This window comes from Hipposideros armiger, unplaced genomic scaffold, assembly GCF_001890085.2.
Source record: "Hipposideros armiger isolate ML-2016 unplaced genomic scaffold, ASM189008v1 scaffold_43, whole genome shotgun sequence".
Lineage (NCBI taxonomy): Eukaryota > Metazoa > Chordata > Mammalia > Chiroptera > Hipposideridae > Hipposideros > Hipposideros armiger.
Genome location: NW_017731393.1, coordinates 4,672,319 through 4,694,740, shown reverse-complemented (window position 1 = coordinate 4,694,740; position 22,422 = coordinate 4,672,319). Strand labels below are relative to the sequence as shown.

At 54.7% G+C, this 22,422-nt stretch overlaps 1 protein-coding gene across 1 annotated transcript in view; it reads left to right on the top strand.

Moving 5' to 3' along the window:
• The first annotated feature begins 316 nt into the window (after positions 1–316).
• The window catches only part of EML1 (EMAP like 1), a 172,477-nt gene continuing 150,371 nt past the window's right edge, over positions 317–22,422 (top strand). Inside the window, exon 1 of the mRNA XM_019639385.1 lies at positions 317–493. Coding sequence (XP_019494930.1) covers positions 466–493 — 28 coding nt within the window. The 5' untranslated portion in view covers positions 317–465. The remainder of the gene's footprint in view (positions 494–22,422) is intronic.

Genomic DNA, 22,422 nt, shown 5'->3' with positions numbered 1-22,422 from the left:
TGGCAGCGCTCAGCACGACCGGCACCTGGCACACACTCGTGGTTCTTTTTCTCTAGTGCCCATAAATGCCCCTCACTGGCCAAGTGGACCCATTCCCGGGGGAGAGTGTGCAGGCATTCTGGGGTCTCCAGGGCTAGGAATGGGGTCTTGGGAACTGACCAAGCACCCAGGGGTGCAGTGGTTTCTCAGGCACCATTCCGAGGCTGCCCGGGAGAGGCCCCGGGCAGGGGAGGGCAGTGCCCAGATTTATCCACCAATCGTGAGGACTCCGGGCAGTGGAGCATGTTCTTATCAGCCCAGCCCAGCATGCGGGGGAGGTGGCTGGGCCGGCAGGGGCGGGACGCTGCCTGGGGACTGGACACGGAGCAGGGCCGGCAGCCCCAAGCCCCACCAGGTGGGTGACAGCCGGGAGGGCTCCGAGCGTCCCTGCAGTTCGTGGCCGGCTGCCCGCCTCTCTCCTGCACCATGTCTGACGGCGAGGGCCCCTCAGCTGGTGAGTGGCAGTGCTATATTTACCCACTACAGGTCTGGTTGCAGAGCCAAGGCCACTGATCGCCGAGGGTACCCCCCCCAGGCTGCAGGCAGCTGTGGGGCTGGACCCCCTTCCGCCTCCTAGCCTGATGCCTGGGGGCCTACACTCCTGGAGTGGGGAGTTTGACTTTCAAAGTTAAGTTCTGCCGCACCCCCTTCCCGATGGGGCTGGAGCAGGAAGCTGTGCCTGTTGCAAACCCCTCCCGCTGTCAGCGGGACATCTAGAGCTGCCCCACAGTGCAGCAGGGGCCTAGGCTGCAGCTGGACCCTTGGGTGGACTCAGGTTGCCATGGAGCCCTGGAACTGCATGCTGAGAGGGGAGGAACCTACAGCTTCCATCTGACTCCCCAAAGGTCTGAGGCCTTTGGGGAGTTCTGATCCCCTGGTCTGCCAGCACAAGGCAGGTTCTCCATGGGCCCCCACATCCTCTAGGTTGGAAATGACCAGGGACACAGGCAGGCAGAGGGGCGGTCAGATCCTGGGGTCTGCCCATATGCCCTCTGCCCTGGCACAGGCAAGGGCTTGTGGTGGCAACTGCCCACTGGATGGCCTGGCTGGCTGCCCCAGCTCCTTCCAGTTGAAGACAAGCTCTGATATGAACATCCCCCTGAACTGGCCTCAGGTGGGGCAGGGGTGGGTGACAGTTTAATCCTGGAGGCACATTGGGGACTCCAAAGTCAGGCTGCCAGGTTCAAATCCCAATTCTTTCACTTCCAGTTTGGGTGACCTTGGGCAGGTAGCTTAACTGCTCTGAGCCTGTGTCCCCAGGTGAAAAAGGAGACAGTGGCAATAGTCTATAATAACAGGTGGTTGTGAAGAGTAACTGTGATGACATGTGAAAGCGTCTGTGGGTGCCTGGTGTGCAGTGAGCACTCGGTAGCACCTTCATGGAAGCAGCCAGTGGGGGGTCCAGGTAGAAGCCCAGGGGTGCAGGGGCCTGTGCACTGGGTCTGGTCCCTCCAGCCAGGCCTTCCTGTCTGAGCAGCTGCATGTCTGTGGCCTTGGATTCCTTATCTGTCAAACGCTGCTGTGGAGAATCATGGGCACAGAAAGCTGTCCCTGGGCGTCCCGGGGTGGGCTGTGGGTGACAGCCATGTGGCCCCATTGTGCATGGTGTCTGATGGATAGTCCCAGTCCTTGAGCCTGTCTGGGTCAGATTTGGAACAGTGCGTGTGTGTGTGTGTGTGTGTGTGTGTGTGTGTGTGTGTGTGTGCTGGGGAGGGGGACACTGACAAAGCTGGCCTGACCTCACCCTTTTCCACCGGGCGCCAGTTGCACGGGCTGCCAGGAATTGTCCGCCGTGGCTGGGAAGACAGAGGAGCCAGTATGGGGAGGGGGGGAGCAGTGCAGCAGACAGGCCCTTTCTGGCTGGCTCTGCCCACACCTGACACGGACCCGGAATAGCTCTTTCCCTCCACCAGGGACACGGCCCTGCTTTTAGCAGCTTGTAAAACCACCAGCGTGGAGATGGGTATTTCAGGAAGGCCGGGACGATATTTAGCCTGTTGGGGTGATGGAATGGGCCTTGAGCATGTGCCTGCTCACGCATGCACACACACGCATGTGTGTGTGTGTGTGTGCGCACGCGCGCGTGTGTGTGCGTGTGTGTGTGTGTGTGCGCGTGTGCGTGTGTGCATGTGCGTGTCTGGGAGGGGCAGAGACATGGCCTTTACTGCCCTTCAGTGTTCAGGAGAGGGGCAGCTGGGTTGGGATCAGTGGGCACCATCCTGGTGCTGCCCAGCCTGGCTGGGCGGGTCGCCCTGGGTCAGCTTGGGGCTTGGCTGCCTGCCTATAGAGTGCCGTGTGATGGTCTTTGGTCTCCAATGTGGTGGGCTTGCAATGGGACCTGGTTGGCAGGAGTGAAGATGGCATCTGGGTGCCGGGCTGTGTGTTTATTTCTGGGGGGATCTCCTAGGCTGTGTTGTCTGAAGTTCAAGTCTTTCTAGGGTTCCTACCTTGTAGAAACGATAGGGCCCAGGAGACGGCTGTGAAATATTTCTGTTTTCAGTAACCGATCTCCGGGCCTGTGTCAACAGCGGGAAAGTTCTCAGCTCTTCGCCCGCTATCTGTGTGACTTTGGGCAGGTTACTCAAAGGCACCGTGCCTTAGTTTCCTCATCTGTTAAATGGGGACAATAATAGGACATTAGCTCCTCGAGTTCCAGTGAGGATTAGGTGACTGAAAGTATGTAATATACTAAAAATAATTCCAGGCTTATTGTCAGCAGTTGTAGCTGTTGTTATTATTATTCAACCAATAAATGAGCTGCGACCCTGCAAGGAAATGAAGGGCGGAAATGATCTGCTGTGTCCTGTGTCCTGGCCGTTTGGGACACATTGTCTGTTTAATCCCTGGAGGAGGGTGGCATGAACCCCACTGTATAGCTAAGGGAACTGAAGCTCAGAGAGGGAAACAGTCTTGCCCAAGGCCGCCCAGCTGGTAAATGGTAGAGCTGGGATTCGAACCCAGCTCCCCAGACCCTGTCTGTGTAGAACTGAGATTCGGTGCCCCTTCCACAGGGGGTTCCCGCCCTGCTTACCTAAGGGGGTGCTGGCAGTCTCATAGGCCTTTTTGGCCCTCAGACCCCTCCCCCCCAATTTTAGAGACAGGAGCCTCAACAATGCCTCCAATAATGTGGAGTCTGTAAAAAAAAATGTGGTACCTTGTTAGGGTGTCAGGAAAATCCTGTAGAGCAGGAGTTCAGCAGCAGGTGGTCGGTCGGCTCCAGGATTTATGGCCCTGTGCCTGGGCTGGGAGCCTGGAGACTAAGGTTACCGGAGTCAGCATCGTATTTATAGCAGGAACTCGGCTGCACCGACAACTGCCAGCCGGCACACCATGTCAGGAAGGTGCTGCCTTTACAGTCTCCCGGATTCCGGGCCTGGCTCTGCCCCACTGTGTCTGAGTGCTGCCACTGCCGGGATGGAGGGCCCCCGAAGGTGCTGGCTCCACACATCCTGGGTCTGTTGATTGTCTTTTCCTGCCTTTGAGCTTGTGACCCCCTTGTGACCCCCTCCCCTCTTGGCAGGACTCCACAGGCGGAGAATCCAGCCTCTGTGCTGTCAGATCCCTTCCCCATGTTTGGGAAAGTTTCCAGCAAAGCAATTTTACAATTCCAAGCACCAAAGACAGGCCATTGTGTTCTCGGCAGAGCACCGATGCAGGCCCATCAGAGCCCAGCACTCAGTCTCAGCTCTGCCCCTCCCTGCCTCTGTGGTCTTGGGTGGCTCACTTAACCTCTCTGGGCCTCAGTGACTGATGGACATTGGCCCTGCGTCGGGAGGTGTGGTGAGGATGGACACCCCTAACCTAAGTGCTCAGCCAGCAGAGTGACCCTCTCTCTCTTCCTGTGTCACCCCCCACCAGCTCCCCCGGCTCCCCCTGGGTCCCAGTCACCCCGTTTGTGTAGTGGGAAGTGGCTACCCTTGCTAGGGCCTGATTTCTGTGTTTGTCATGGGGGGGGTGTTCCCCTGTCTTATCGCCTCCCTCAGTGCTCTGAGCTCTCGGAGCTCTCCCAAGTAACTCAGCCGGGGAGGGCTGCCAGCTCTCTGGGGCCCCCCAAAGGCCCCCATACTTGGCTCTCTAGGTATCTCTCTGCCTGAATGCAAGGAGGTTTTCCAAGGGGGGGGCCTCCCACTAGGGTGGGCCGCCCCATATGTCACTCAATTCCTCCTGGCATCTCAGACCCTAGAGACAGGCCCAGCTGCTTCTCCCCCAAACCTCATGGGGGGCCCCTTTCCAGGGAACAGAGCAGCCTCCACCTCACCCCTTGTCCTGCCTGGGTTTTGTTCTCCTTTCTGGTTACCGACTGACCTCAGGGATGGGCCTGCGGCAAGCAAATCTGTGAGGAGATAAAAGCAAAACACTTTAATTATTTAGGCCCTGCTCTTAGAGAGGAAGTGTCTTCTCCCAGGAGAGGTGGGCTTGGTCTCTGGCCTCAGCATCTTTCTAGGTTGCTCCCCTTGTGCTGGTGAGGGCTGCCCCCCTTTCTAGACAGGCAACGCGGTTCAGGTTACATCTCTTGGGCAATAGGGAGCCAGTTCAGACTCTGGAGCTGGGGAGGTACCTGGACTGCTTCAGTGTGTGGGGGGGCGGAGGGACTGGAGAGAGAACCTGGGGCTAAGAGGCCCAGGAGGAGATTGGCGAGATGGTCCTGAGGAGAGAGGGTGTGGCTGACTCAAGAGGGAAGGGATGGGGAGAATGGGGGCATTTGGAAACTGCTGGGGGTGGTGTGCGGGGCCTGGGGCGTGATGCTGCCTCCCCCATTAGGAAGGTCTAGAGCAGCGGTTCTCAACCTTCCTAACGCCGCGACCCCTTAATACAGTTCCTCATGTTGTGGTGACCCCCAACCATAAAATTATTTTCGTTGCTGCTTTATAACTGTAATTTTGCTACTGTTATGAATCGTAATGTAAATATCTTTTTGTTTTCCGATGGTCTTAGGCAACCCCTGTGAAAGGGTCATTTGACCCCCAAAGGGGTCGCGACCCACAGGTTGAGAACCACTGGTCTAGAGGACAGACTGCTCATCTCCAGGGGGCTGGGGTGGGACCTGGCAAAACCTGGCAAAGTGCCAGGGTTCAGTCTCTAAAACACATTGGAGTGGGTGGAGAATGGTTTCTAGAGCCAGGCGGACCTGTCATCCACTGTGGACACAGACAGCTCCTTCTCTCTGACCCCTAGTCATCTCTCCCGCTAAGTGAAGGTGACACCACGCCCTTGGAGGGTGTCATGGGGGTTAGATGAGGTGACGCCTTCAAACTCCTTATGAACCATGGTTTAGGCAGGTGTGGGTGGCAGCCCGTGGTCCTCAGGAATGAACCTTTAAACTGTCGCCATAGGTGTGCAGGGCACCTGTGATACTGATGACAAGGAGGACTTAACCTGAGCAGCCTCAAAAGACCTTGCACAGGAGGCTGGGCTCGGGCAGGGCAGACGTGGGACCCTCCGGATGGTGCTCTCCATTACTGCCCCTCACAGCTCCCACACATCACCGTTCACACCACATTCCATGTCCACACTCCCGACCCGTGGGGTCCCCATGTCATGGAGGGGAAACTGAGGCCCAAGAGAGACTGGCTCGCGGTCACCCCGCTAAAGGATGATGAGCTGAGACTCAGGCCTGATTCCCAAACAGGTCCAGCCCCTCTGGCACCTTTGCTTACGCTTTTCCACTTCTCTCCTCCTGCTCAAAGCCAGCCCATCATCCAAGCTCGGTGTGGCCCTGTCACCTCCAGGGACTGTTCCCTGAGTTCTGCTGCCCTGGAGACCCTGCACCCCCTCCCACCATCTGCTCCTCTTGTTCAGAAACAGCTTGAGCGGTGCCAGCGTGGACACCCCCATCCTGCTCGCATGATGCTGGATGTTGGATGTGCTGGGTGGGGCTCACTGCTGTGTGACCTGGGACAAGCCTCCTTCCCTTTCTGGCCTCAGAGGTTATTTGTTTGTATCTACTTATGTGGAATCCTACACGCGTGCATACAGCTCTGCAGGCATGTCCCGTGTTGCGACATCAGGCAGGGCTCAGGGACGCCTGCTCTGTGCCGGCCCTCATCCCGGCTCGTGGGCTCAGAGCAGCAAATGAATCAATGCACGTGGCTGAGTCCCCATTCCAGCATCTGAAGTGCCCTGGGGTTTTGACCCATATGGCCAGGAATACAGGTTAGAAGCTGTCGGGCAGTCAACTTGCAAGCTAAATTACCTACTTCTGCTCTTTCAAAGCATTGGGTCCCTCCTAATTGAGCTTTCTTGACATAGCAAGATAGATTTTTAAAAATTATTCTATTTTAAAAGCAAAACAAAGCTGTTAGCATTTACATCCACCTGTTTTCCTTGAAACTATGCATTCAAAATAAAACTTAGGAACTGGTGCTGAGACGGGTCAAAGATACCGGTTGTCATCCATAACTGTTGATTTCAAAGTTTTGTGTTCATCACACGAGCCCCTTTGGTTTTTTACTGACCATATCGCTCAGGATGTGCTAGGCATGTGGTGAAAAGCACAAATCTCGGTGGCTTAAAGCAACAAATGACTTCCATGCAAAGTCTGTTGTGGGTCTGCGCCACTCTCAGGGCAGGTCCCCTACAGGGTAGCCTAGCCAGATGCTCCCTATGGACCCGCGCTTCCCCAGGCATGAGGCAGGAGAAGAGGGAGACGGACACCACACTGGCGATTAAATGCTCCCACCGGAAGTGACTGATATTGCTGCCACTGGCATTTCACTGGCTCAAGCAAGGCACATGGCCACACCTAATGGCCGGGGGGGCGTGGCAGCCCTCCTTTAGTGAGCAGTAGCAATAGCTGCCTCCCATTGGCTTTTTTCTCAATTGACTTTTTTTTGTTTTTTTTTAAGTAATCCATTTTAATTATGAGCTGTGGTCAGCTAGCATCTGAAATATAGATCATGAGTCCTTCCAATATGCAAATCACAAAGCAAGGGGCAAGGTTTTTCAAATGCGTGCTCTCTCCCACAAAAATAATTTTAGAAAGATGTGGTCACGACACCAGTAAGGAAACGCATAGCCGAGAGAAACATTAGCTGTCAATTGCCAAAAGCTCTGTTGGTGTATTATTATACTTGCTAAGGCCAAAAGAGGGAGTTGGGATGGATAGCTCATGAGCCCGTTCAATTAACGTAGTCAGCAGATTAAAAAAATGGAATATGAGTTTAGAAGGGAATGATTATAGAAAAATATTGGAAAATGAGAACTATGAGGGTATGCTTCGTCCTTCTGATACAGGCACTATTTCTTTGATCCTATGACCCAGCAAATAGGAGCTGCATCCTCAGTTTAAACCAACAGGCTTTCCCCATTGACTTTCAATGGTATATAACTAAAGGAGTTTAAATAAAACTTTACCGCTTAGCAGAGGGCTAGGGCGGTGAACAACACACATTGTTTCATATAAGGAGATAAACCCTGGTTTAAAAATAACGTTTGCAGAGGGTAGCGGTTGTCTCCGAGCTCTTCCCTGAGAGTCCGTGACGTCACCTGAATTGCTGGAAATAAAACTGGAATTTGGTTTGGGGTTGTTGGGCTCCGTGTGTGGGGGGGGGATCAGACACTCCTGTAGTTCTGAGCCCTGTGTTCCAACCTCTAAGCCACAGTGTTTAGAGAACTCTACCAAATTTAAACACGTCTTCTAGGAATCCCGCCTCATTTATTTAGGGTGGAAAAACATGTCAAAACGCTGGTGTGTTTGCAGAAAACACCCTTCCGGCGGCTCCTCGCTGCAGGGGGAGCTCACAGGCTGGGTGCGCTTTTGGATTCAGCAGGTGCTTACTAAGCATGTCCTACGTGCACGGGGTCCCACCGGGCACTGTGGCATGAGGGAAGAGCTAGCTGGGGGTTTGCCTTCACTTCACACTTCAGTTTCCTCTTCCACAGGGTTAATTGACGGAGGTGACTAGAGCAGTAAATGAGAATGTATATAGTGAGCACTAAATAAATGCTGGCTCCCCTTCCCCTAGGTCCTTGCACGCACAGAATTCCACATGACTCTCCTTATAACCTGATGTGGTATTATTATTCCATTGTGCAGATGAGTAAACCGAGGTTTAGAGAAATTGAGTGACTGACCCCAGAGTGTACAGTGAGTAGTGAGAGAGATGGGAGCGGATGCAGGGGCACAGGCCCCGACCTGAGGCTGTCATTTTGCACCCAGCAGCCTGAGGGCTGGCCGGAGGGTTGGCCAAGCCTCAGTCCTTTGCTAGGAAGGGGTGTGGGGGGTTAGGGAGCGGGTTTGGGGGAAAGGCTTTTACCAGGAGCCAAGACAAGCAGATGAGATTGAGTCTGAATTTCTTTGGAAGGTAAGGGTATGCCAGGGGAGCCCTGGTTTTGGAGGCTGTTTGCTCGGCCCCAGCCCAGGGCTGCCACTAACGCACTGAGTGACCTCCGGCCAAGCCCTTTGCCCTCCCTGGAGGGGCTTCTGTCGGATTCTGGGCCTGGGAATGTTACATAAGATAATCCGCTCTCTTTCCTGTAGAAGCTGAGGGTTTGGGAGGCGCCTCCAAAGGCCCAGCCATCCCCCCGGAGGAGCGCTCTGCTCGCTCCGTGACTGTCAACCAAGGGCTGGTCCCCTGGCTCTGCCCCAGGACCAGGGTGGGATCAGCCAGAAGCTCCACACGGCCCTAGGCTGCACTCCATCCCGGGTCTGCCACTCGTGGGTGCTCCCGGCATCTTCATGCCCAAGAAGTGTGGCTGAAGCTGGAGCAGGGCCGTGTGCTGTGTCCCCACCTCCTGGGCTGCCCTCCCCAGTTCCACTGACTGAGAGAAGCACAAATGACCTCATGCTTCAGTTTATCAAGCAGCTACTGTGTGCCCTGCCCTGGGCAGCTCCGTCCCATCCATGTTCACTGATCCATGCTTGTCACAGCTCTGAGGGGCACTGTCCCCATCTCACATGGCTGGACACCAGCAGGTGATGGATGAACTTTGAGTTCCAGGCCTGGAACTTGGGACCCCACCCCAGCCTCTGTTCCTTCCTGAGAGTGTGGTGCTCTGTCCTGCGACTCAGGAGGAAGTCAGGCCCTCGGCGCCCTAGGGGGCGGGCGCCCGAGGGCCCAGCCAAAACCCCCTCCCTCAGCCTCCATGGGCCCTCTTCCCTTATCTTTCAATCTTGAAACTTGTTGAGAAAGGAGGGGCCTCAGGAAGGACCCCAATCCAGGAGGTAAGGTGTCATAATTAGGTGCCACCAGGGCTGGCAGCTGTGACAGCCATGAGAGTGTGTGTGTCCAGGGTGCCGGGCAGCAGCCCCACTCCCACAGAGTCAGAATTCAGACAGGAGGCACTGGCCAGGAGGAGTTGCAGCCAAGGATTTTCTAGGCCCAGCGGGGTCTGCCAGGGTGGCCTGAGCCCCAGAGTGGCAAAGAGTGCATGTCTCAGGCTCAATGTTGGTACCTCCAGCCCACTAGGCGCATGTGAGGTCCCAAGTCTGCCCTGAAGCTGTGGGGAACTTGGGGGGGCCTGCCGGCCAGGGGAGGTGTGCTCAGCTTCCTCCGAGTCCCCCAGGGAGGACAAAGGGAATGGCCAATGATGGACATTCCAGGACGCGGGCTCTGCTGAGAGTCCTGGTTCCAGTGCTGGCTGCAGCATCTTTTCTTATTTTTTTTTTTTGGTAACAGCTTTACTGAGATGTAATTCACACACCATACAACTCACCTACTTAAAGTGAACAATTCAGTGTTTTTTAGTAATTTCACAGAGTTGTGCAACCGTCACCATGATCAATTTTACAATGTCTTTATCACCCCCAAGACAGCCCCCCTCTCCATTAGCAGTCACCCCTCAGCCCCTGGCAACCACTCACCCACTTTCTGGCCCTATAGGTTTGCCTGCCCTGGACACGCCCTATAAGTGGAATCCTGCGATAGGTGGTGGCCTTTTGCGACTGGCTTCTTTCACTCGGCATAACATTTTTAGGTTCGTCTGTGTTGTGGCACGTACAGTACTTCATTCCTTTCACGGGTGAATAATATACCACTGAATGGATGAGCATTGCTCATCCATTCCTCAGTTGGTGGACATTTGTGTTGTTTCCGCTTTGGGGCTATTATAAATAATGCTGCTATGAACACTTGTGCACATGTTGCTGGGTGAACATATGTTTTCATCTCTTTTGGGGGTACACCTGGAAGTGGAATTACTTCGTCATGTGGTCGCTCTGTGTTCCACCTTTTGAGGAGCTGCCAGCGCTGCACCGTGCTCCATCCGCCCAGCCGTGTGTGAAGGTTCCCATCTCTCCACTTCCTCGCCAACACTCGGTGTTATCTTTTCGATTCCGTGCAGCCTAGCGGGGGTGCATGTCGCTGTGGTTTTGGTTTGTGTTTCCCTGACGACTAATAACGTGAGCATCTTTTTGTGGGCTTATTGGCCATCACTTCTTCAGCCTCAGTTTTCTTGTTTGTAAAATGGAGACAATGATAGCACCTGCCTCACAGGCCGTGATGAGGGTTCAGTGACATGTTCCGGGGCCCTGGCACAGGGTGGCCATCGAGCAAACGTTTGCTGCTTGTGGGCTTCGAATCCCTCTTCTGAAGGCTGGCGTGAGGAAGGGACATGGAGAAAGCTGGGAATCTGGAAATGTCTGCAAGTTCCAAACCCATTTAGAGAGGGACACTATTACCAGAGAAGGTGCCGACTGACATGGCCCATCCTGGGGTGATTCCTTTCCAGCTTTGAAGCTCAAGAGGGATGGGCAAGCCAAGTGGCCCTGCCACGTCTACACAACCCCAGTGAAACGCAGGTGAAGTGGGTGTCCAGGCCACACGCTCAGGGAAGACAAACGCGGCCGGTCATTTGGGTCCCTGGTGAGGAGACATCTGCAGGTTTTTCTCGTCACGAGGTATTTGGCTTCCTTCCCCTGGCTGCTCCCGAGGGGGTGACATTGCCCTTCCTAGACTTGCAAGCTTGCGTCTATCACTGGAGAGCTCTGGAAAGAGGCCAGGAACATCCTCCTGTGAGGCTGGGCGGGAGTCTGAGGCCTGGCGGAGGTGCTGATGGTCAGGCTGATTGTGTCGCCATAGCCTGAGCCAGAGCCAGGCGGGAGGTGAGGGAACACGATCAGGTCAGCGCAGCTGGAAGACACGTTCACCTCCGCACAGCACGCCCACGAGTCCACCCAGAGGGAACAACTGCTGTTTTCTTCTGGAGCTCAGTGGGGGAAATGGGGCCCAATGATGCTGAATGCTCTGCTGAGTCTAAAATCTAGGCGAGGTGTGTCATATCTGAAGGGGGCTCCAGGCTCTGAGGCTGGGCGTGGACACTGCAGGAGCCGGGAGTCCCAGGCGCTTTCCTCATCTTGCCACCATGTCACAGCCCCTCGGGCAGCAGATGAGAAGCAGGGACAGGAGCGTGGCTGGGGACTCAGACAGCCTGGCGTTGGTGTTTGAGCTCTGCCACCTGGTGCTGTGAGATCTTTGCAAGTCACACGATCTCTCTGAGCCCTTGTCTCCTCGTGTGCAGAGCAAGGCTGATGATACCTTATAGGATGGCTGCCAAGCGTGACTGACATCCTGCAATAGGACCTTCCGCATAGCCTGATCCCACGGGAGCCCTGGAGCGTAGGCTGCACCACGGAGTCTGACACAAGAGGGCCTGGCTTTTGTCCCACAGTCCCAGTGAGCCAGGCGGCTTCAGTCCCCAAGGGCCCAGCAAGCTTCTTGTCTCCTACCCCAACGCCTCTGCTCTTGCACGGTTTGGTGGTGGCACCGGGTTAGATTCCTGGAGCTGCTGCAGTGTGCGAATGACCATAAACTTGGTGGCTTGAAACAACAGATAGTTATTCTCTCACAGTTTTGGAGGCCTGGAATCTGAAATTACTATCATTGGCCAAAGTCAAGGTGTCAGCTGGGCCATGTTCCCCCTGGAGGAGAATTCATCCCTCGCATCTTCTGTCATCTGGTGGCTCCAGGCTTCTCTTGTCTTGTGGCCTCATCCTTCCAGTCTCAGCCTCTGTAGCCATATTGCTGTCTCCTATTCTGGACATCAACTCTCTGTCTGCTTCTCTCTTATAAGTGCACTTGTCATGGCATTCAGGGCCCACCTGGTAATCCAGGATAACCTCCCCATCTCAAGATCCTTAATTTAATCACGCCCACAAAGACTCTTTTCTCATATATGGTCATATTCAAAGGGCCCAGGGATTAGGGCCTGATATCCTTGAGGCCACTCTTCAGCCCCCTAAAGCACCAACATAGGATTCCTCAGAGAGGTTCTAGCCCCCCGGGGCTCTGGCCAGGGACCCAGGGAACGGCGAGGGTCTCAGGTCCCCTTCCCCAGGTGGCTTTGCCCCAAGGGAGAGCCCAGCATCCTCCTTGCATGTGATCCCTGCCCTTCTCCCCGCTTCCTGGGCTCCTTCACCACTGCTCTCCTGTCCTATACCCTCCACACTTTTCTCTTAATATGGAAAGAGAAGTTTTTGGTTTAAAGCCCCTTTAATCTTTCTACGAAACCTGGATCCCAAGTCTATTGTCTCCAGAAGGACTCAGACTAAGCAGAGTGTCCCAGCAAACCATGGCCTCAGTTGAGGGCCATGACCCCTATCCCCACAAAGGAATGGCCCCAAGGGTCCCACAGAAGCGGGGGTGGCCAGGAGTCACGGCTTGGGAACAGGTGCCTGGCTCAGAGAAGATGCTGAACAGGAGTTAACTCCCACACCGTCCATCTTCTGGGCCTCAGTTTTCCTACCTGTGAAATGAACCAGTCTGGAGCAGGTGATCTCTAAAGATCTCCCAGGTGAAGTCCCAGGGCCTGTAAAGGGGAATTAAAAATAAACAAACTAAAAAGAAACTATGCAAGGAATTGTTCACTTAGCTGCCAACCCATCCTGAGCACCTGCTCTTGGCCAGGCCATGGCTGGGTCTTGGGGCACAGAGGATGGTCTGTCACAGCAGGACAGGGGGACAAATGAGCAGATGGACAAGAGAGCCCAGCGAGCATGTGCTGTGAGTGTTATGAGGGGTGGGCAGGGAAGGCTTCCTGGAGGAGGTGACTCTAAAGCCAGGTCTTAAGATGTGAGTGGGAGGTAACAAAGGAGGGGATGGCCTTCCAGATCAGAGGACAGCGTGGAAGGTGCAGGACATAGGAAAGCATGGTCTTCCAGGGCCCAGGGAGATGCTAAGCCTCTGGCGTGCTAGAGACAGCCTTGCACGTGGTGCTTCCTGTAACAAACTGAGCCCTCCAAGTGAAGCCTATTGTGTGGAAGGCCCTGGGTGACCTGGCACAGAAGCAGAGACAGCAGCAGCATTTAGTCAATCAGTCATTAAACAAACACTCACTGATCAGCTGCAGACCAGGAAGGCTGACACTCAGGGGTGGGGAGGGGTCATACAGACAACTAACAAAATAGGTAATCAGAGTGTGTCCAATGGTGATGAGAGCAGTAAGGACAGAGGGTAGTGAACCAGGAAAGAGAGAGCAGTGCTGTGGAGAGAGGCTGGGGAAGGGGTCTCTGAGAAGGTGACACTGGAGAAGGACTTGAGGGACGAGCCCTGGGAACACCTGAAGAAGGTATTCCTGGCAGAAGAAACAGCAGGTGCAAAGGCCCTGCGGTAGGAGTGCCTGGTCTTTCCAGAGAACACCAGTGAGGTCAGGTTTGGTCAGAGTGAACGGGGGTGTGGGAGATGAGCTCAGAGGAGGGGGGGAGGGAAGATTGTGAAGGGACTTTTTGCAGTCTCAGAGGGGACATTGGCTTTGACCCAGAATGAGATGGCCGCCATGGGAGGGTCTTGAGCAGAGGGATGAGATCTCACTTGAGTTTTACTAGCAAGCGCAGTATGTAGGGATGTTAATTTCCAGCGATTCTAAGCATCAGAAGATAAGAGATGTCACACCCAAGGCCTTCTCGCCCGGCATGCTGGAGTGTGATTAATCACAGCATGCCTGATGGAGCTGCTCCAGAGGCGCCATTAATGGACCCAGCAAGCGGCAGCTGATGTTTAAGATGCCATCCGCCAGCCCTCTCAGTTCAAACGCGCTGGGAGCTCCGAGTGTCGGCCTTGAGACAGTGCAGACGGCACAACAGAAAGACCCTTCCGGTTTCAAGTTCTTGTTCCTGATTCCCCCAAGGCAAGGTCTTAGAATGATGACACGCGCACAGTCCCACACACAGAAATGCACGTACAGGCACACACTCGTAACTCATGAAGTCGACATGGGCTGCCAGGTAGAACACGGAAGTGCAGTTACATCTGAGTTTCAGATCAACAATAGGCACATTTTTAGTGTCCCTGTAACCCAGATGTTGCTCCTTACTGACAAGTGGAGACCCCCCCTACCCCCAGAAGCACCTCTGATGATGCTGGTTTTGAATCTGCCCCCCAGCACCTCCCTAAGCCCTGTGGCTGGAGCCGGAGAGGATGGGGATCAGGGTCCCCAAGGTTCAGGGCCATAGACAGTGTCCTGGTCCCGCTGGTATGCAGAGGCTGCCTGCTGAGGCACAGGCTGAAGGGGAGGGGGCATTTCTCAGGGAAGGGGTGCCTGTGTCAGGGCTTGGCCACTCTGGGCTGCCCTCTCTGGGCCCCCAGAGCCCAGACCCGAACCCTGTTTGGCTGGTGAACCTCAGCTTGCCAAGTACCAATGACAATGATCTCCCAACACCTGAAAAAAGTGATATATGGTCCTGAGCAAACAGGGTTGGTGGGAGAGGACTGCCAGAGGGGGACTGACTTCAGGAGGCATCAGCTGCTGCCTTTTAAAAATACACATTTTTTAAAAATACACATTTTAAAAACAACAGTTTAAAAAAAAATAGTGAAGCTTGAAAAAGGAAATAAACCCTAAACTGTGTGGATAATGGAAGAAATACTCCAGGAAGCTGGAAGGCAGGGTATGCAGTGGAAAGAACGAGGCTTTTGGTGGGGGGTGGCCCGGGCCTGAACTCCTTGTGGTCACCTATGGGCAAGTGACTGCACCTGGCTGAGCCTTAGTGTCCCTGTCTATAATCAAGGCCCACCTCAGGATGGCCATGAGAAGGAAGCAGGAAGGGTGGCACAGTGGGCACAGCACACAGAGGGGTGAGGGCTTGGCCCCCAGGAAGCAGCCCTGGCCCCCCACCTGCCCTCTCCGAGGAGCCACCTCTTAGTCCAGTGGCCCAGCATCCTTGACACTCAGCTAGTGGGACCCTTGAGGGAGAATTCTCCACTGGAATCAAGTCTGAACCCCTCAGCCTGGCACACATGGGCCCTGCCTGGGTGGTCCGACCCCTCCAGCCACCCCGAGCTCCCTGCCTAGCACTGCCAACACCACACCCCTTCACACCCCAAGTGCAGCCAGGCAGATGGAACTCTCTGCATATCCACATGTTTCTCCCCTGTTGGTCCCGCTTCCTGGAATGCCTCGTCGTTCCCAGCAAAACCCTCCCACCCTCTCCTTCCCTACCAGGGAGGCCTCCTCTGGGTGCCTCCATCGCTAGATGGTGACCATCTTGAGGGCAGTGTCCATGTCTGAGTCATCTCTCTGCCCAGCACCCGGCACATAGTAGGTCCTCAACAAACGGTCTTGTTATTTTTCTCTTGCTGCTGGTCCTTGTTCCTGCAGCGGCCTTTATGAAGCACTTAGGTTTGTGAGCCAGTGACAAGGCCCTTACACTCACTGCCTATTTTTTCACCCCCAGACCCTATTAGCTAAGTATCATTATCACTCCCATTTTATGGACAAGAAAACTGAGGCTCAGAGGGTGTGGATCACCACATGGCTTGTCGATGGAGGCGTGAGGGCTCAACAGCAAGGCTGACTGTAGGCAAAGGCAGAAGGCTTTCCATTAAGTGCCCCTGACCCACTCGGTGTCCGAGACCCTCCTTGTCCCTACCCTGCATCCCTAGGGGCTCAAGGATGAACCCCTACCCTGCTCTGGGCCTCAGTTTCCTGATGTGTGACATGGAGGGGGGCTGAAGTTGATAGCCTCTAAAGTGCCTCACCACTGGGGTGGGGGACATAAGACATCTCCACGCCCTGGAATGCCAACCATCTGCAGATGGTTATTTGTCCCAGCACTAGGCTGTTTCCTGTGACATCACCTTAATCCTGTGGCAGGCAGAAGCATTACCAGCCAGGGTGGGGAGGGGGCCTCAGCTCACGCATGGCACTCAGAGACCTGGAGACCGTGGGAATCCTGTGGAGTCCAGGGACCTTTGTCAGACCTCTGAGCAGGGTCGCTACTGGGCTCCTAGGTTTGCCTGGTGCTGGAGAAGGGGGACAGGGTGAGGCGGGGGCTGCAGACTGGCCTCCAGGGGCTCACTTTGGTAGCCTTGCATTCTTGTTTTCTGCTTTTGCTTTCCACCTGATTGACTATAAAGTTAGAGGTAGAGGTGTGGGAGGCAGGGTTTGCACACACGAATTCCCTGCTTCCAAGTCCTGTTTTGAGGCTAAATGAGTCAGCTTGGCGTCCAACGTGGGACAGGGAGCACCGGCGGAGCCGTCCCCTGGCTCCTTTCCTCACCTCTAACATGGAATGGTAGCACCTACCCCGGGAAGTGCAGCACGTGAGAGCAGATGCCTCCCCACCCCTGATGCCCCTCGGATGGCGGGCACGTGCCCCTTGAGCCCATGCAATGGTACAGGAGGGGACAGGTGGCCACGAGGAAAAGCTGTAAATCTAACCGGTACTAATCCTGCTAATGGTTTATCTTCTTTTCATGAGGAGGAGGTCCAGCTCCCGCCCGGGGACAGAAACAACAGGCCTTTGTGTGCTTTCGGGAAATCGAGATGGAACTCAGAAGAGGGCGAGTCGGGTGCTGGCACCTTATCTTTCCTGGCAAAGCCGGGGCCTCTGGGCCTGGTCCCTGCTGGCAACCGAAGGAAGGCATGAATAATAGAAGGGCTGGCACTGGTCGCCCACCACCGGGGCTGTGTTGGGGAGCTGAGGGGAAGAACCACAGGTGATAGGCAGCCTCAGAGGGCCCAGGGATCCTAGGGGCCCAGAGGAGCTCGGGGCTGGGCTGATGCCGCTCGGAGAGGCAAGGTGTCTCCGCATCCGCGTCACTGGAATGGCCCTGGGCTTAAATCTCATATCTAACAAGCTGTGTGTCTTTGGGCAGACTCCTAACCTCTCCGAGCCCTCATCTCATCCGTCACATCCCCATCTACCTCTTGGATAGTTTGGGGGCTCCAGAAGAGAGCCTGTAGAGCGCCTGGCACACAGTAGGTACTTGCCAGTGGCAGCTGTGGAGGAAAGCGCTCAAGAGGTGGGGCAGCAGAAAACGTCTTTTCTATCAGGGCTGCAGACTGGCGGTCCAGGACTGAGCCAGCCTTTTGCCCATCCTGGGACCACTTCCCCTCCTGGGAAACAAGGGGCCTGTCCTGGTGCCCCCAAAGCTTGCAGAACTCCAATTCTAATCTACACTGATGCTGATTGGTGGCTCCATCCCCCCCCCCCCCCCCCCCTGTCACACACACACACACACCCCCGGGTGAGGTGGGGAAACAGAGGTGTGCTTATGGTAGCCAATCAGGGACCTCTAGGAGGAGGTATGGCTTGACGGAGGTCACAAGACAGGAGCCAGGCCCCAGGCCAAGGGGCAGCATAGGGAGAGGCTATTTCACAGATGAGGAAACTGAGGCTCAGAGAGCTCAAGTGACCAGCCCAGGGTCACCAGCTGGCGAGTGGCACCCTACTGCCCTGCAGCCCTTCGCCCAGACATGATGTGCCCAGTGAAGGGACAGCATCTTGATCTTGGGACAACTTTCAGTGAAAAGGAGCCCAGGAGTGGAGTCATCTTGGGTGGGGTCACCAGGAGCCAGTGATTTGAGGGTCAGTGCCTGCTGAGCCCCAGGAGGGGACAGTGACGACCCTCCCCTGTGCTGCTAGAGGTGGCACCCCCGAGAGCATTGGGGGTGGGGAGTGCTGACCAATGTCGATCACTTCCGATTTAGGGTGGCTCTCAGTTGGGGGCAGTCAGGTCTGGAACATGGGCAGGGGTGGGGTGCCGAGAGTGGGGTGCCGGGATCAGGCCCACGGTATGACCCATGCTGATAAATCAGAGAAGTCACGGGGTAGCAGCCCTGGCCTTGTCCTTCTGATGCAGAGAAGTGGGAGGTAGACAGCTCGCCATCAAGGCCACTCCGTCTGGCTCAGCCGTGAGTCACCGTGTGGGTTGGGCCCGGGCAGCCAGCGGCAGCCTCTGGCTGGACTTCCCTGTGCTTAGAGCCTCCATGTTCAGCAATGACCTTCCTGGAAAACTTCTGTTCCTTTGAGAACCCGAATTCAGATAATAGGGTGGGTGGTGAGCTGGTTTTGAGCTGCATGAATGTCCTTAAAGAATGCTGCTGGCCTCCTCGGCCTCCATGTTCACTGCCTGAAACCTAAGCCAGTGCTTCTCAAACCTTGGTGTGTGTTGCGGTCCCTGGGGGCAGAGGCTCCATTCCTGAGCCCACGCAGGCCCGTGGAATCTGAGTCTTGGGGCCTCCTGTGTGGTTCATGTGCCCTTGTCTCAAGCACCCTCTGGCACATTCAAAGTGACTTTTTATTGGGCTGAGGAAGTGTGTTGGGTAACGTTTAATAAGCAAAATCAAAGTTGAGTCATATGTGAATTGCTTGTAAGCAAGAAATGCCACCAGATGGAGTATTACATGAATCACTGTCTTGGGTTTCATGAGTAACATTTCAATTGGGTTGTGACTAGTTTGGGAAAACTTTTCTCCTCCCTCACCCAAAATCCAGATTAAAACGGCACTGATTTAATGTTTCGAACACCATGCAGCTCACCGAATAAAACGTGGACGTAAAGAGTTTCGTGAACAGACTTCTTTACCAGACAAATTACGATCAATGGGGCACCCTTTCTTCCTAGTGGGAGGGGGGATCTCACATTCATTGAGCACCTACTGTGTGCCAGCCCCTGTACTGTGGAACATGTGACATGCACGTGTTCTCGATGCACCATTGTTTGTTAGTGCCAGGCACAGTGCCTGGAATACAGTAGGTAGCTAGTAAATAGTAGCTTATTGCTGTATTTTATCAGAGCCTAGGATCTCACTGACGGTAAGATGCACATGATCTTCTGGGCCACTAAGAGAAAACGCTGCTCTTCAAACCGTGACACCAGCCAAGACACTGATGGGAGGTCATAGTCTCAGAGGTGCTTAAACAAGGAAAGTATGTCTCAGAGTTCGTGGAAGGGGAGATCAGCTTCCTCAGTCAAAAGATGGGAAGACTGAAGCCCAGAAAGGGCACCGTCCCGGCCAGAGAGCCATCTTTGGCTCTTGCTATTATGTGATCAGAGACTTAGGAGAGCTTATTACCAAGTTCCACCCACCAAGTAGGTTCCTTTGCAGAAGGACACCTGCCTCAATTTCCCTGGAATGCTGCTGGCGTGCCCCAACCTGTGCAGCCCGAGGGCTGAGGGGTCCCTGGGGTGGAGGCTTCATTCTCTGCATGTCCCCACATTTGACCAAAGGCAGGCACGGTTGGGAGCATTTTCTTCAAAGCAAGTTTTAGAGATTATAGTAACTTTGAGGACTGGCGGCTGCCCTGAACCCAGGCCCTCCCCTCATGCAATAATTCATTATTTGAGGATTTTTCACAGACAGCAACTGGCCTTGGAAGGCAGCGAGCTCATGAATATACATAGGCTCATCTTCATAAATTATGCATTTGACACCAGGGCTTCCTGGGGAGGCCAGGAGGGCTGGGAATGGCTCAGTCCAGCGACAGAAGGCCTGCTCACAAGGACTTCTTGTAAAGCACGTATTCCTGCCTGCCCTCCCCTTCCTTCACAGGGAACGTGCAGAGCGCCACTCCAGCTCTGTTAAAACGCAGGACTCCGGTTTTCAAAGACTCTGGAGTTTGCTTGGCTGTTGCTCCTCTGACAGCAATGCTGGTGTGTCTGGAGGGTGGCTGGGGGTCAGGCCTGCGCTCTCTGGGCGACTGGCTTCAGGCCCACAGGCCTTGAAAACAGTCTGACCTGACAAAGGCCCCTGCTGCTGAAAAGCTGATGCACAGACGTGAAATTTACATGTTGTTTTGATGTAAAGAGCTCATGTTTCTCTGAACTGGAGCCTCTTCAGGTACAGGTGGCTCCAGCACCAGCACTGGGCGAGTCAGGGTGGGTTCCAGGTTCTAGCGGGAGGGGAAGGGGGGAGCCTCTGCTTCCACCTCCCAGGCATCCGGGGCCAGCACTCCTCTACCAGCCTCCGCCTCCCACAGGTGCTGCAGTGCACACAGTGGGCACCCGGGAGTCAGGGTCGGGGTGTCTCTGTGGGGCCTGCTTGGCTGGAGGTTGCCTCTCCCTGGGGGCCCCCCCATCCTCCTGCCAGCTGCTGCCACACCTGCCCAGCCTCCTGATCCCACGGACCCTATGGTTCTCTGGTGGTTCAGCCACTCCCTGGGGTCCCCTCAGCCAGCCTGGAGTGCAGGCCTGCGCTGGGAAGTCCCTTCTCTGTGTATACTCTTTGTGACTGTCAGCATCTTTCCTGCTACCAACAGTCACCACGGGTGGGCACCTTCCCTTGCCTTTCACTCCATCCTCCCAGTAGCCTGGGCTCCCGCTCACATGTCTTACAGTTCAGGCCTCAGCCAGAGAGGGAAAAGCCTGTCCTGGTCAGTAGCTGGACGGGGGGCACTAGGAGTTTGGGCCACGTCACTGTCCCCAGCCCAGTGGCTGCGGGTCAAGCCCCAGCTGAGTCTAACTGTCCTTACAGGCAGCTGTCTCAAAAACACTATGAATGTCATAGATCAGGAACTATGGGGCTAGGCGAAACCACCCCATTTATTTTTAAAAGTAAACTTCCAAATGTGTATAAGAAACAAAACCTCTACAGGAGATTCACTAAGTGGAGAAAAAGAAAATGAAATCCACCATAGTCCCTTCACTTGGGGGCCCAGCGCTGACAGCCACGGGCTTCCTTGCTCTCCCCGTCTGTTTCTGAGCAGGTTGCCCTGTCAAGCCACCCAAAACGTGACATCTCCCCTTTCTCCTCCTCACCCTTGTGTCACAAGCATTCCCCTCATTGCTGCATTATCTCCATAATTACTGCTTTTAACGGCTACCAAACATCATGCATAGAACCATTCTTTATGTTGGGCGTTGCTGTGCAGGGTTTTAACATCACTGTTCAAAGGAAATGACTTTCAGCCATCTGTTAATTTAATTCTTATGCCGCATTACTAATGGAGGATGGCTATCGACCCATCCCTCCTCCGAGCAGCCAGCCTCCTACGGCACGCGACATGGCAACGTGCTTTTCTCCCCAACCTCACTGTAAGGGCTCAACCCCCAAACACATGGTGACAGCCCCCAATGTGAATCTTGCTCTCATCAAGCTAGCACCTACCCTGGGCAGGGTGGCCCCCATGTGTGGTGTCACTGGTCCCATCGTGGGCTGAGCAAACAATGTCTTGCTGGATATTTGCACTCAGCCAGTGCAGAGCTGGGATTCGGACGCAGTCCATCTCATTGTGCCTCCTGTGTGCATTTTGCTGTCTGCTACCTGAGGGCCACAGAAACAGCCACCACCTGACCCTGGGGGAGCCCTAGGCAAGCAGGGAGGGGGGGAAATGAGGAATCACAGGAGGAAACCGGAAGCCCTAAGAGACCTTAATGCCTGTCAACCAAGGCTTATAAAATGACTTCCCCGTTTGAAGAGCTTTACCAATGTTAATTTACTCAATCCTCACCACACCCCTAAGGGCACTATTATTGTCCCCACCTTATGGATGAGGAAACGAAGGCTCAGAGAAGTTGAGTAACTTTGGCAGAGTCACACAGCTTTTGAGTGGCAGAGGCAGAATTTGAACTAGGGCCGTCTGGCTTCAGAGTTTGTAATTATAACCACCTTGCTCCTGACAGCTCCATAGGAACTAAGTTCAATTCAGCTGTATCCCTTGCGGTTGCTGGCACAGGGCCTTCCCTAGGAGGTGCTCAATCAATATTTGTCAAATGGGGCACTATTTGCCAGATAGCATGCTTGTGGATAACACAGAAGAAGGCAGGCTGGCACTGCCATGGGGGTGGGGTGGGGTTGGAGGTGGGGTGGGGGGCTGTCAAACAGACCAGCACCCATCACTGATCAGTTTGGGTCCCAAGGCACTGCATCCTGCCTTCAAGAGCTACCGCCCAGTGGAGCACATGGACTCGCAAACACATGGAGAGTCGTGGGGGCCAGTGAAGGTCAGGGTGTCTTCTTGGAGGAGATAGCAGAGGTGCTCCCAGAAGGAAAGAAGGAGGCAGCTGACCCAGTAAGGGAGGAGAGAGGCCCCACCTGCACCGCAGCCCAGGGCACAGCAGATAAAACAGGGTGGACACAGGTGACCACAGAACCGTGTCTGTGTGGTGAGCCATGGACTGAAGTTTATTTTCTTTTTTTTTTTTAAAGATTTTATTGGGGAATTGGGGAAGGGGAATAGACAAGTTGCTGTCCTTTTGTTCTTCAGTTTAGTTGTGGAGGACGTTG